At 33.4% G+C, this 15195-nt stretch overlaps 1 protein-coding gene and 1 long non-coding RNA gene across 8 annotated transcripts in view; one reads left to right on the top strand and one right to left on the bottom strand.

Annotated features, from left to right (window-relative positions):
- Positions 1-1760, top strand: part of LOC123717091 — a 23214-nt gene extending 21454 nt beyond the window's left edge. Inside the window, exon 4 of the long non-coding RNA XR_006754771.1 lies at positions 1561-1760. This is a non-coding gene — a long non-coding RNA (uncharacterized LOC123717091). The remainder of the gene's footprint in view (positions 1-1560) is intronic.
- On the bottom strand, positions 29-15147 carry LOC123717088 (dynamin-like 120 kDa protein, mitochondrial). 7 transcript variants are annotated; one of them, XM_045672892.1, is made up of 22 exons: positions 14868-15147; positions 14565-14784; positions 14221-14356; positions 13712-13828; positions 13386-13472; positions 13147-13298; positions 12430-12611; positions 11744-11854; positions 11358-11487; positions 11153-11251; positions 10580-10711; positions 10018-10163; positions 8983-9144; positions 8398-8591; positions 7315-7404; positions 6609-6823; positions 4926-5067; positions 3647-3860; positions 2839-2920; positions 2373-2507; positions 1960-2029; positions 29-1167 (listed from the first exon to the last, which is right to left on the bottom strand). In XM_045672892.1, the coding sequence occupies exons 1-22, from the start codon at positions 14894-14896 to the stop codon at positions 1103-1105; spliced, it is 2910 nt and encodes a 969-aa protein (XP_045528848.1). In that variant the 5' UTR covers positions 14897-15147; the 3' UTR covers positions 29-1102. The 7 variants fall into 7 exon arrangements, with proteins under 7 accessions (XP_045528848.1, XP_045528847.1, XP_045528846.1 ...); XM_045672891.1 differs by having other exon boundaries at positions 13712-13858; XM_045672890.1 differs by having other exon boundaries at positions 2373-2504; positions 13712-13861.
- Between the last annotated feature and the right edge of the window lie 48 nt (positions 15148-15195).

Consider the following 15195-nt stretch of genomic DNA (forward strand, 5'->3'; position numbering starts at 1 on the left):
AGAAAATCTAAATAAAAATATATTTCTAATTTTGTGCAACATTTTATTAAAAATATAACTTATGGAGTCGTAAGTAACGATACATGCGAGCGAACAAACATATGCAACCTATATACATTCTATAGTAAATTACACAATATTTACTAAGATAAGATTTCAAGTCGACTTAGTTATAACAAATGTTTAAAAAACTTAATAGTTGTATAAGAACCTCGTACTCGTGTTAGGCAATAGCAATTCGGCAACATAAGCTCGCAAATATATTACCTTTATACAGAAACAATAATTAAGAAAGAAATACGTTTTTTGAAAATGGCTATTCTCGCTAGGGACTTTCAAATGAGAGAAATATTTAAGAATTAGCGTAAATAACACGAGAGAAGCCGATCATAAAGATACATTCAACAGGGGTTAGTGTTATTGGGTGATGACCTTCTTGTAACACTTTTATGGCTCCAGTACGAGTTAATGAGTAGTTTCTGCTATGAATAATTTTATTAATTTGAATATGAAATGTTATATAAGATTAATAGTGACGTCACAGCCTCAGGTGCACTATCAGGCACTAGATAAGATTTATTTATAAAATATAATTAAGTCGACTTGAAATAGCCTGCATTTCATTGCTGATTAAATAAATTACCAATAAACCGTGATGGAAGCGGCTCATAAGTTTCCAAACATGAGACGACAATTTTGTTTCGTCGGAAATCGAACCTATGACTTCCTGTTTATACACTGCGATACTAGAAAACGTGCCGCAAGGTTCTGAACCTTTTAAAACTATTTCATAAATTAAAAATTAGTCTGGAAAATGACTAGGTAATTATAGGAAAAACGTGATCACAGAAAATATTCTAATTATATATTTCATAAGATCTAATGTAAACATAGAAATTCATTTGTAGTAAGCTGTTATTTTGGATTAAAACTATGTATATTGTTATTAAAAAATTCCGTAACTGTTCTGCAGCCAACGATTCCTGTAAGATCTCAGCTTGCGTATTATTTAATTTATACGCAAATTCATGACCTATTTACAAGTTTAATAGTTTCGAAGTCAATGAAATGCAGTTTCAAATATATTAATATCTATCTACGCTTATTTCTCTTTGTTTAACGCCTCAATAAATTCCTCCAGTTTCTCTTGAACTTGCCGCACACGTTCTGTAAAGAACAACATTAATACATATTCACAAAATTTCTGAAGGTATATTTAAGATTATAATTTATATTGTAAACAAACTTTTATGTGTTCTACAGTTAGTAATGACGAAGCTGTGATCTGCGGTTTGACCTGCATTTATTCGGTCGTAGCAAGATTAACTCGTTTCTCATAGTATTGTCTTTTGTTAAAATAGCTTTTACACATTAAGAAAAACACTTTTTGAACGGATTAAAGCTATGTATTATTATTAAAACTTATAGTTATTTACATAATTTTAAATTTTTTCCTGACGTTTCGCGTACTTACCAGTGTGCGTGGTCACGGTGACCAAAAGGTTTTCTTAAATTTTTTCTCGATAAATAGACGTTTAAAGGCAATAATAACTTTTTTAGTTAGTCCTTCCATCAGAGCTGAAGCCTGGTCATCGTCTAGTCCCGATCTTAATCCGTTGGATTATGATTTATAGTCATCATGATGACATGATAATTTGAAGTCCCTAACACAATCCATAGGATTGGAAGTGAAGAGTTTTCCCATTGAGAGAGTGCGTGCTTCTACCGATATCTAGCTTCAACGTTTAAAGGACTGTATTTCAGCCAATAAAGACCACATCGAATAAGCTTTTTACATTTTAAATTGTTTTATATTTATGTATTAAACTTATACATTGTAAAAGTAATAAATGTTATTTGCAACAGAAACATTTTTTTTTTACTTTTATGGCTAGACTAGGTATAATAAGTGACAGGGACAAACATTTAGCGTTTAAGCAGGTGATGGAAAATACTCACTCAATTCTTCAGCGAGTTCAACTCGTCTACCAGAGAGTAGTTTTTTCTTCATATCGGCATCAGAGGACATCTGAAATAAATCCTTTTAAAAAAAAACTCTTCTCTATTACGGACGTAAAAGATCTTTTATCATATTTTGGGACCCTGTAACGGCGGTCCACAAATTTCGGGAATAAATAAAATCATAACGTGATATACCTTTGATATCATTTTTCTATACAAAATAACAAACGACCAAATCTACTGTGGCGTTGAGCCTATTCAATGTTTTTGTCGTCTTTAGATACCGTTCGCTCTGTTGAAAGCATCCTCCACCCTCACGAGTCTAAGCTGACCATTTCTTCCTCATCAAGGCTCTGTGGGTCTTATTATATGTGACTCTAATATCTCGCTTAAACGGTGTCAACACTTACCTCGTCCAGAACCTCCCTCAGTTCCCGGTCCAGTCGACCAGCCTCCCGATTCCCAATTTGTTGCCTTAAAGCATTCGCCGTAGTCCTCAGTGCGCTTTGGACCCGCCAGAACATCACCACTTCACAGCATTCCTTCTGAAATATTAGTTTTAATAGGCCCCATTACGACTAGAAGGTAGAACAATTGGCAAAATCACCGCCAATTGTTTTATTATACACTTCTGAATAGCTGCCATCACGACCCACATAAATAATTAATTAGAGTTTAAATTTAAAAAAATCATACCATTAGCGAACATGGCCTACCATTAAAATTATAGTGAGAAGAAGTCGATGATAACATGTTTTTTATTTCGGCGCAATAACACTCCTTATACAGCGAAAGTAAAGATGCGAGACTGATCATTTCTTAGAGCAGTAAGTAAGTAAGTCTGTAAGAGCAAATTATAAGAGATGAAGAACTCACCCCAGTGCCATTCTGTTGCGTGTACAGATAGAAACTCTTGCGACAGTCCCTCGCTCGTGATAAGGCACGTTGTAGGAATTGTCTGTATTAATATGGTTTTAAAATTTATCAAAAATACTGTTTACGCTAAATACAATAATATAATAAAATTTAAAACATTTATCATTATTATTAAATTATTATCATTACAATATAAAAAATAATTGAACATAATTAAATCAAAAGGAGGGCAACTGGCGGCCTTATCGCTTTCGAGCGATCTCTTCCAGGCAACCACTGTGAGTAAAGAAAAAATGAAAAAAATGTATCAAATTACATATGATAGGCAAGAAGTGCAAAAATACATGCACAGTTATTAAGACAAAACTAAACAGGAACAAAAAAAAACAAACTAAACTAAAAAGATGATAGATTAAAAATAAAAAGTTAAAATTTACTATCTAATCCATTATTAGATATAAAACGTAAAAAAATGGTGAGCTTTAGAAAATAGTTTCAATCGGCATTAGTACCTACTAAAAATGCCTAAGAAAATCCTAAACATTTAAAGATTTTGGAACAAAAAGTTTCAAGTTAGAGTCAGTTAAACGATTAGAAAAAAAGAATAATGAAGAACATTAGATTTCTTTAATAACAATATGCAAGTGTGGTCAAGTTTACTCTTATAAAAACGCATATATTGGAATTTAGTATACAAATTTATTTCCGGCCAGTATTTTAATATATAAAATAAGTTTTGACAATAGGACGAATAAAAAACGGTTTTATAATTCCTTACTCATAGCGGGAAAAGGTAATAATAACTTACTTTAAATAAATAGGTTTCCATGTCTCACGTATATACTCGTTATCAGCGTCAACGCCTCGCCGCCTCAAATTATCCCTGACAGCCACCACCTCATCGTACGAGAGATTGGGCCTGCTGGATCCGAGGCGCTCCAACTCCGATTTCACTTCACTACGTCTGTTCTGTTCTTCGCTACTCGATTGCCAATACAGCCAGCGCTCTCGGAAACCAGGACCTAAAATATGCTAGAAATTATAATTGCCATATTGACAATTGACGTTTAGATGAGATTCAAGCCAAATTTTAATACTGTGTTGCCAGTTTTACTACTATAATAAAATAAATCGAATTTTTAACTATATTTTCAAACTAAATTGTCGCCATAACTGAGTATTCTGTGTATCAGTCAGTGACGTACTCTGCGAATTTAACTTATTAATTCGTAAACGAAGAAAGCTTTAGATAGTCATTAATTAATACGTCATTAAAATTACGTTTACAAGTGTGGTGGAAACATAAACAGTTTTTCTGTTCACCAGGTCGTCGAACACATTTAAAACTAATATTTATTTATTTCGTAATCCTACAATTATACTATACCTGTGGAATACATAATATATACAAAAGGGTTCAAATATTTACGAAAGGAAAAAACTATAAAAATATTCGGCTGTGCTGTGGGGTGTGTATGTGGGGTGAGCTGTGAATATTCTTAATGCTCAATAGCATAACCTATTTCATATACTACTAACTAACACAATGATATATGCGTCTCGAAGTTGCCAACATACGAAACCAGGCTGGGGCACAAAATTAATTGATATATATAATCGGATTGATTGACCTTCATTCTAAATTAAAATTTCATGTACCCTCTCGTTACCCCAGGCATCCCATTATACCATTTGACCCTCCTTTCTGTAGAACGCGTTTTGGTCAAAGCTAACCGATATACAGATGAAGCATTGTCTAAGGGAATGTCTTTTCCTCACGATGTTTTCCTTCACCGTTGGAGCTAATGTTTAATGCGCACATAGAAAGAAAATCCACACAGTGCACAGCCGGGGATCGTACCTACGACCTCAGGGATGAGAGTCGCACGCTGAAGCCACTAGACCAACACTGCTCTAAAAAATAAAATATATACATACAATTATAATTATTGTGTTGCTCGTATATTCTGTTATAACTGTATTAAAACATTATCTTTACAAATTAGTTTAATATTACAAAACGAGAGTATTATTATGTTTTCATTCCTTTTTAACCACCGACCAAAAAAGGGGTTCAAAAATCAAACCTGCAAGTGACTTGAGGTCTTCTTCGGTGGTCTTAAGTCGCTCCTTGAGCGCGTCTTCCATGAGAGATACGGCCGAGTCCCAATCACCACGCGAAGCCACGCACCTATCTTGAAGCGCATTTACTTGCAGTACACGTAGGACCTAGAATTGATAACGCTTTATTATAAAACAAATAATAAATTTGTCTTCAATTTGAAACTAAAATAATAGCTATTGACAATGGACTTTCGAAATCGGATTGTACTTTTTCGTGTCTTAAAACCAAATTGTTGTTGGATAAAGAAGAGTGATGGCCAAGTAACTTCAGCGTACGACTCTCATACATGATAAACCTGATAACGGGGATCGAACCTACGGCTGTGCACCAATGGACTTCCTTTCTTTATGCGCATTTGACATTCCCTCGATAGTAAAGGAAAACAACGTTGCTTGCCCTAGGCACAAAGTCAACGGCGTGTCACAGTCACAGGATCACCTTACCTACTGTTACGAAGACGGGTCGACTACAATGTTTCTAGGTTATTCCACTAGTTAGAGAACTTTTCAGCAGGCTGTAATATGATTTCTGACCGTTTCAGGAGAGGGTCAGTCACATATTAGACAATTGTAATTTTCATAATGTTACCCTAGATTTCAGGAAGCTGAAACCTTTTTTCAGTCAGTTTCAGAACATGTGTAGTCGAGTGGTGCAGTTTTCAGGAGAGCCGTTTTCAGGCGTTTTCAGGCCTAGTTATACCCCTTTGATGAAGGAATATTCTAGACCGAACTTTCTAGGTGTGAGACAAGGACGAAATGATACGAGAGAGAGAGAGAAGATCAGAACTTTCTCGAAACTAGACGAGCACTCTACAACGCCGTCCGACAAGGACGGAGCAACGTGCGAAAGAGACAAAGAGTGCGGACGTTCTAGAATTGTGCAATCGCTACTCAGTAGCAAGCCCGCCTAGAAAGTTCTCGAATATTGTTTAGAATTATTCCCAGGGATATACAAGCGAGCCGAAACGCGACTAGTCGCCTTTAGTTTTGAATGCGATAACAAGAGCGAAACACCGAAGCGATAAAGTGCGAATAAAGTGAATATAAGTGATAAAGTACTGTGTGAAGTGTGCATAAGTGAAGTAATAAGTGATTGTTTTTGTGTGTGTAATTAGTGCATCTCTGCAATTAATTTGTGCCCATAAATTCCTCATTGATTTATCAAGAAATAAACCTTTGAAGAAATCTACGGCATTTTCTATCCGATCCGCTAGCTAGCTAGCTAACACTATTAACAATTGATCATGAAACAGATTCAGAAATCTGAGACCCAGACCTAAAAAGGTTGTAGCGGCACTTTATTAATTTTTATTGGATAAATTTATATGTTTGGTAACCTTTGTATTCAGATTCAGAAACGAGACAGTGTGAACTATGTAAAAAATCATTGCAATTCGACTCCCGTATGACTTATTGTTTCTAAAACTTAATATATGATAGAAATGGAGTTAAATATTAACTAATAATTGGTGCAATAAATTTCAAAATGCTAGAGCCGTTGTTTTAAAACCCATACATACGTAGGTCAACATGACTGAAAATTTGACTATCAAATTCAATTCATATTTGCTCTTCAATTTAATAAATGTATGCTTAAATCAAACTATCATAAAGCCCTGCCTGAACCTGTTTCAAACACCACTTACGTCCTGAGCCCTTTCTTCCCACTGATGTCTGGATAAGGCTTCATCAACAGCAGCCTTCTTCACTGGTTCATAGATAGCGTCAGAATCAGAAGATTTGGACATAAGTTCACTGAACTCCTCACGTAACGCCTGACGTCCAGCTTTTATGGAGAGGGTTGCCAGTTCATTTTCCGCCCATTCCCGAAGTTTAATATCCACTGATGTATTGAATTTATCTTGAAAAAAAAGGCAAAAAATTCTGATTTCACTTGTCAAAGGAAAATATTATTTTTATATCCCATATCTACAACTACTAAACCGCTTTTCATGAAAATTGGGAATGATCCCTCAGAATATACCTGACAATATTAAAAAGCATTAACTAAATTTGATAATGATAACATACTAGTAAAACCTGTGACCTCCTTTTGGAGTGGATTAAAAAGCATTTTTTTTCATTGTCATTTTCAAATGAAATGTTTCAAATGAATTTAGTTACAAAGTTAACAACAAAACTATGAGAGACAAGTAGAACTAGTCAAACACATATATAATTAATTAATAGCATTTTATGAACCCAATTTCTACACTACATGTTTCTAAAATACACGATAACCAATGTTTTATTTCTAGTTAAATAATTACTGCGCTGTTTATCAGCTCTACTAAACTGGACTAACGTCTCATTGTAAAAATCTATAAATACATCGTGTGTCTAATTTCTTACTAAAATCAATATCAAAGGGGTCAAGCCATATTTGAGGAGTATCACCGCTTTTCGGATGCTTGTATTTGACTTGAAGTAGTACATGCATATCTAGAAATATTTATTAATCAGCCACCCTCAATAACTTTGTTTCGCCCTAGGGCGGTTTAAGAGTAGCGAATTTCTTGCGCGTATACGTCGTTTCAGCATACGCGCATAAACTGGCATATTGCGGCGTGTTCGTTCGAACCGATAATGGCGTCGTGTATCAACATTAATTTTAACGAAGAAACATTGCCAATTTCGTGATTCGCCGTCGACTGCGTGCTTAGAAGCGTGTTAACGCTCCTACGAGTCGTTTTCGAGTTTTAAGCTTAGCAACATATCTTGCGATTAATTTTTATTTAAAAAAATTAATAATATTTTTCATGAAACTCAATTTCAAATAATAAATTAATTCTCTGCTTGTAATTCAACCAGTAATTTTCATTTAGCACTAAGCAGATATGTAAGTATTTTAATGTATCCTTATTTTAATGTAAGTATTAGAAGAACTGTCAAACTATTTTCTCATTGAAATTTTTACACGTCAAAAGTGGACCCTTATGATTTAAGAGTGTATTTTTCTTCTTAAAAATATAATGCATGCGTATAGCCCCGAGGCTGTGGATTCGGAATAACTAGACAGAGAAAGCTAACCTTAAAAATTGATCACAAATAATACCTATACGTCATAAGCAGAATTAGTTTTCAGTTAAGAAAAACTTTTTTAACGGATTAAAGCTATCTATTATTATTAAAACTTATAACTATTTACATAATTGTAAATTTTAGATTTTTTCCGACGTTTCGCGTGCTTTTCAGCGTGCGTGGTCACGGTGACTGAAGACAAAAGGTGTTAAATGTCAAAAGTATCACAGCTGCAGAGAAACTTGTTTTATCTGTATTTTTTCCCCGAAGTTGGTATCGACTAAAAGATGACGGGTTTTTGCAAAAATGACTCACGGTGTCCTCTATTTTCGCGGATTGTTTGTCTTCGGGTCACAGCTAGTAGTAAAAGCTATTTTAACAAAAAACAATACTTGTTTTCAGTCATCAACGTACCAACATCTTCGCTAGCATGCGCAGCTGCGGGTAGATATATGCCAGAAAATATTCTCTGTGCGGCAGCGGCCCACAAGGCATTTTGGAGCCGGGCTTCCCAGGCTGCGGCTGGAACACCCGACAGTTCTGCAGACTTGTCTAGCAATTCTGCACGCGCACGTTCGAACAACTCATCACGATCCAGTTCACGTTGGCTGGGAGAAAGAGAATTGATACGCTTTAATTCGATTTTATTATGCAACGGGCGGCCTTATCGCTAACAAGCGATTTCTTTTAGACACTCGTAATAAGAAAAAATAATAATTAAATATTATTATATAGTAAAAAGTAAAATCTAAACTAAAAAAATATTCATGTAAGCGTACGGGATGCAATCCGATTTGGAAAATAGGCCTCAGTTGTATGAATACAAATAATTTACGTTAACTAATTTAAATTACGCTCAAGAGAGATTCAAACTATTTCAATGACTATATAAGCGCCAATGATGCAACAGGCAAGAAAAAGATATCATTTAAAATTTTATTAAAATTCGTAATAAAAATAGTTTTTTGCAAATGTGGGTACGTAAATAAATTTACTTACCGTGGGAACGTATTCTTCCACTCGCTCTCAAGATTAAACCGCATCGCTTTAAACGCATCGGCCTGCTGTTCCACAGAGTCTCTCACCATCCTCCAGAAGCACTCGGCCACGCCCAACGCCAAATTGCGGGTAGTCACTTGACCGGCCGCTACCATTCCATCTCTATTGTAAAATAACATTTATATATGTATTCTTCAAATTATATATATATCGAGTGTGTAATAAATACGACCACGGATGTGATATGTAACATAGTTATAACAAATGCTTCTAAGTTATTGACGAACATTATTTCAACAAAAACACTTAGATTTATTTTAATATCCTAGATTTTAGGTTGGGGAAAAAAACTTTTCGCATTATAGTATGTATTAACTTGTAATAAATCTCTGCATGCCAAAATCAATTGTCGCGATATTTTGATCAGAAGCCCCAAAATTTCTATAGCAATGGGATATGTCCCTACAAGATGGCAAAAAGATATCGAACAAAATGGTACCTACATACTTTATTTAAATGTAAATAAACTTCATTAAAAAATGTTGTGAATTTTCTTACAAATGCTAAGAAACTTTTTCCCCAACCTATTACATAGTTTAATAACACTCCATTTTTCAAAGTACATGTATATGAACATGTACGAAACCGTTACACAATATGCTGTGTATGCACAGTTTCGTCTTTTGTTGGTTGGTAATAACAAATGTTTACATTCGTCTCTATTATTGTTTTCTTTTTCTTTTAGTGCTCTTAAGTTGTTGTATTTCTCATAAGTTTATAAAAAAATCTTATCTGTAAAACATATAAAGACCACTTCTAAAATTATAACTTGTGTGTATAATTTATATCTTGTATTTGTGATGTGTTTGTCATAGTTGATAAATAAATAAATACAAAAGTCTCTTTATAAAGTTTCATCTTACAAGGGTTGCCTAAACGTTCATTTTTAAAATACTTTACTGAGCTTATGTATTATTATATAAACTCTTAAGTTTTAAATTAAACCCGTTATAATTTAAGATAACTGTTACTTACTTAAATAATTTAGAAGATCTGAAGAATCTCTCTTCGTATTCTCGGATGCTTTGTATGGAGTCATCCTTCCTGCTTCGGCCAGTCACCACCGCGTAGTATCCGAGTGCCTTCATTGGGAACAATTTGCCTTCCAAAATACGTCGAATCTATCAAAAATCAACATATTTTTGTTAAAACCTTAAAATACTTCTGTAATTATAACAAAGAAAAAAAAAACAGTTTTCACAAATTTTCTGAATCCCATCGGTTATACAGCTTAGGGATAAACATATATTTTCTTATTCAGCAATGTAATTTATAAAAAAAAATATTTTTAGTAAATTTTTGACGCAGTCTAAAGTTAACTAATTAAAGCTAATATTTATTATAATCATAGTAAAACCTAACAATCAAAACAATCCCTGATCTTAATTAATGTTGTTAAAAGAAACTAAAACTGGATTAAAACTCCTTAATAATTTTACATTTAATTCTAAATTTATATAGAATTATTGAATCACTATAAAAATCTGAAATAAAAAATATTGTTAATTTTTTTGTTTTATAAACTATAGTAACTCACTCTATTGGGGTTAGCCAAATTCTCTTCAGCAAGGTCAACCTTCGTGAGAACAAAGATAGTCCTCTTGCCAGACGGATCACAAGATGATACTAAGTCGGTTACATTGCTTCGTTCGGCGTCGACTGAGCCATCCTAGGTAAGTAAAAAAAGAACACCAAATCACAAATCACAAAAAGAAATATTTAAGCACTATATATTTTTAAGTAATATAAATATTCTTTTTAAATGTAATTAAAATGTATTCATATTATATTCGGAAATTCATTCAAAATGTATTCAGTTATTTAAGAGATGACGGTTGCATATAAATGTGACATTTGCATTCTTAATTCCAAATCTGGACTGATATTATAAAGAGGTTGTAGGGATCCATCCAAGTACCAATAGGTAGCAGCAGTATGTTGAGTGTCATAGGCTATATACATATGTTATATTAGTATTAACAAAAAAAAAAATAAGCCATAAAAAGACTTTTGGGTGAAAGTTTACGGGTCACGATTGACCTCGTAAAGCCGGGCTCATAAAATAGAAGTCTTTGAATTTAAAAAGTATTAAAACTAATGAATCCAGTACCTGTATACAGAGTATAATAGCATTAGGATTGTCCATGTACTGCTTCGTCATTTCCTTGATCGCCTCTCGGGTGTCAGATGCCATATCCACGGTTTGGGTCTGAAATTTTAATAAAAAAAAAAAAATAATCAAAATCATTAAAATAGAGTACAAATTATGATTTTACTCCTGTTTAATAAATATATAATTTTTGTTCTATACATACAGATATAACTCCGGGCAAATCAACCAACACCATACGAGGTATACCAGGTCCCTTGACAGACATGGCGATCTGTTGGCTGGACACTGTACGACCACCACGAACGCTATTGCGCATACGCAAATCAACTTCTCTGTGGAAATATTACAATGTGGTTATACGAAATTATATATATATATATATATTATAAGTAAGGTGAGCCATACAATACTTTTTTTAATTTACTGAACAACTGCTTTTAAACAATAGACCAGTTAGACCATATAGTAAATTTCCTTTGAAAAATTGACTTTTTTTAAAGTTAAATATAATATTATTTAGCTTATTCACTGTAATCGTTAAATGTTAATAATGGTATTAATGATAGGATGCTATGAATTTCCACTTACTTTCGTAGATCAGCAAGATCGGCTTCCTTATTGAGATCAAATTCGCGAGACGAATCGTTGAACTGTGCCACGTGGTAAGGTCCTTCCGACAATGTTACTTTTACCGGTGCCCTGTAAAAATACTTATTATATCTCCTCCACTACTCTATGACATTAAAAATGATTGCTTTTGTTGTCAAAATACAAATATTTTTGAATATGTTTCTTAATAACTTGTAGAAGGTTCGGATTATTTTAAATAGTTAGGTTTAATGACTTTATTTCTCAAAAATGTCACATGAGAATAATACTTTAGATTAACATTACATTGTAGTCATTGTTAAAATAATCACAATAAAACGATAGACGTACATGCCATAAACTTAAAAGTAAAAGAAACCAAAGACATATGAATAAAAATTAATTAAATGAATTTAAAAGTAATTTTGTCTAACATATGTCTTACTTAGCTTCGAATTCAAAGTAATATTTTTTATAATTGTGGGCAGTTTAGTGTGTAAACATTTTTTGCCGTAGTTCGTACGTATTTTAGGTAATGCAAGATAACTCGTTCAACGCATACTTCTATGAGTCACACTCATATAGTTGATTTATAAAAGCAGTAGAAAAACATGTTATAATTTTTTTGACAACGTTTAATATAACGAATATTAATAAAACGACAAAAATTATAAAGTAAAATTTACCTGGTACACATTTCTCCAGCTCCCCTTGGAAAAATCCTGGCCTGAGCCAGCATCTCCAGAACTGAAGTTTTGCCAGCAGACTGATCACCTACCACAACTACTCTGGGCAACCTGCCTGCTTCACCAGAATCCCAGTCCGCCAACTCATCCAAGACAGATGAGTACATATCAATCAGGGAACGCTGTAACAGAGAACGGAAATAAGACCCTATTGCTTTTAAGGAATAAAAATGTGTGCATGTACTAGTACACACATAAGAGAAATTTCTTTATGACCTTATTTTTCGAAAAATAATCTACTATATGCAACTTAAATTAAGTTTAACAAAAGCCTTTTAATATCATAGACATGAATACAAATAATACAATTATTTCATTTTACCTTATTACTACTAAGATTATTACAAAATTTCATTAATTGTAATATAATTATTACTATCATTGTTATCGTTATCGTTATCATATTATATTTTTGTTATTAATGGCTTCGATCTCTTCGAATCAAACGTGGTAGGGACAAAAAAATAAGGCGTGTCACGGAAAAATGTGACGCGTAACCGAAAAATGTGACGGTAATTGTTTTTACAACGCCGATAAAGAAGTCTCACTTCAACAATCTTTACGTTATGACATGCAGAAGCGTTGCTATATAGTTTACAGGATATATATAATACACCGTTTTGTGGTGCCGTCGAAAAAAAAAGCTCTAAGTCTCACTTTCATCTTTTTAGTTGATGGTTGTCTGCCTTGCCTCAACAACATATTTTGTTGTCTGAGTTCTCTATTTTCTTGCTCCAGTCTTTGTAACTCGCGCTGATAACGTGCCTGTAGTGATAGTACTTCCTCTTGCAAAGCGTGTACGCGGCGCTCTGTAAGAATAGCGACAAAAATCAGTAATTAAATAAAAATTTCATTACAACACGAAAAATATCATATCTAGAAAAAAATATACAGACCATAAGCAGCAGTTTCGTCGGTGTTTGATTTAGCTGACATTGGTGCTGGTCGACTTTGTAAATTGTTTACTATTTTAGGGGCTGGTTCTGAAATTTAAAAAATATTTACGTTTTTTTCAGTATCATTAAGACTTTATCAATTTTAAATTTATAACACATTCACACACACAGAATTTTTTCTGGGTTAATAAACAAACCTAAAGACCATGAAGATTTATTTTAATATATATACAGGTGATCAGCCTCAGTAAATTAACAAACTGACATTGTTATTATACCCCAATGTCATATTTAATATATTTAAGGAATTCTAAAATCAATCTTACCGATTCTGCTGGTAGCATTATTAACAGCAGCAGCAGCCACTGCATCTTCATATCTTTGTGCCAGCCACTCCCTGAGTTCTGCAGCCCGGGCTACACCAGCCTCTCGCAATCTCGGATCTGAGTGTATCGACAGCGTCAGTGGCACACCTACTGTTTAACCACAACTGAGCAAGTGCAATGAGACAGAGGTATATAGGGTGACTAAAACACTTCACATATTGGAGGGGACGAGGAACATTTGTTACTGAGCCCTAGCAGCCCTTCATGAAAGTGTCATTACACTGTAGAAGGAAGAAATTGCAAAATTTTCTATATGAACTTAGCACAATGGCTAATGGGAGTATGGTAATAATATGGTATAACAATAAATTAAGGATGTGGTAAACATAAACAGTATCTACAACATCTAAAGCCCAGAATATTACTACCAAAGCAAATGATCCTGAATGAGTCTTTCATAAGTCTTAAAGATTTAGGTTAAAGACATAAAATATATTAGAGGAACTTACCAATTTGAAACTGATCCCCAATTTTTTCTTTAGCATCTAGGAGTGTTGTGGTGAATTTATCCCATTGTTCATTATCTGGCAATAAATCATTCAACCATCCCATTTCTGGGAGTCCATCTTTCCATTCAACATATTTCTGAAATAAATATATTGTATCTCTGACTTATTATTAATCATAACAAAATAAAAATTATTTCCAATAATTAATTTAGTCCATTGCATTTACATTCTGTTTGTAAATATTTATATTTAAGATATCAAAGTTTTATCCTGCTAAATTGTATTAAAAAACCAATGGACATAAAAAAAATGTTTTTTAAGAATTAAAGGTATTTTAATTTTACCTTGTTTAAAGTCATTCCTCCTCCAACAGCGCCTCCAAGTAATAAATATCTGATTTTTAACACCCCTCGAACTGCTCGGGCAATGAGCATGCCATATCTTCGTCTTGGTATCTGGTAACTCTCTAGTGGCTTATGTAAAAGAACACTACGTCCAGTCCATACAGAGAAAGCGACAGCTCGTTTGTCGACACATGACCAAGAGGGTCTTCTTAGACTAGATCTGAAACGGCGAGGTTAAGTGAATTAACCTAAAGTTTGATAATAATAGATACTTTCATAAGGAGCAATGACATTTAAACATACCTCATTCGATGATTTAATATTCTAGACATAGTTACAACTCTTTCTTTGCTTAATAACAGTGTTAATATACCATAATAACCAATACACGGTTTGGGTTACCTCCTTCTGTCTAATAATTCATTTTCTAAATCGGTTTACAGTTTATTTAAAGAAAGACAACTCCAGTTGATTGGTTTATAAAGTAAAACAATTATAATAGCAAATATATTACACAATCAACATAAAAATCACAAAAGATCACTTCATATTTTGAAAATTTGACAAATTGTAGGGCATTTTAGTCAAGATTCAAGGTCCACAGACTATATCATATAAAGATAATTTGAAA

The sequence above is a fragment of the Pieris brassicae genome, chromosome 12 (genome assembly GCF_905147105.1).
Source record: "Pieris brassicae chromosome 12, ilPieBrab1.1, whole genome shotgun sequence".
Lineage (NCBI taxonomy): Eukaryota > Metazoa > Arthropoda > Insecta > Lepidoptera > Pieridae > Pieris > Pieris brassicae.

Excerpts from the sequence above, each read along its gene's own strand:
- LOC123717088 (XM_045672889.1), bottom strand. The coding sequence starts at position 14,896 with ATGTCTAGAATATTAAATCATCGAATGAG. Across the intron at positions 14,357-14,564 it reads GAGGAATGACTTTAAACAAG|AAATATGTTGAATGGAAAGA; the intron begins GTAAAATTAAAA and ends TATTTATTTCAG. Across the intron at positions 11,488-11,743 it reads GATCTTGCTGATCTACGAAA|AGAAGTTGATTTGCGTATGC; the intron begins GTAAGTGGAAAT and ends ATATTTCCACAG.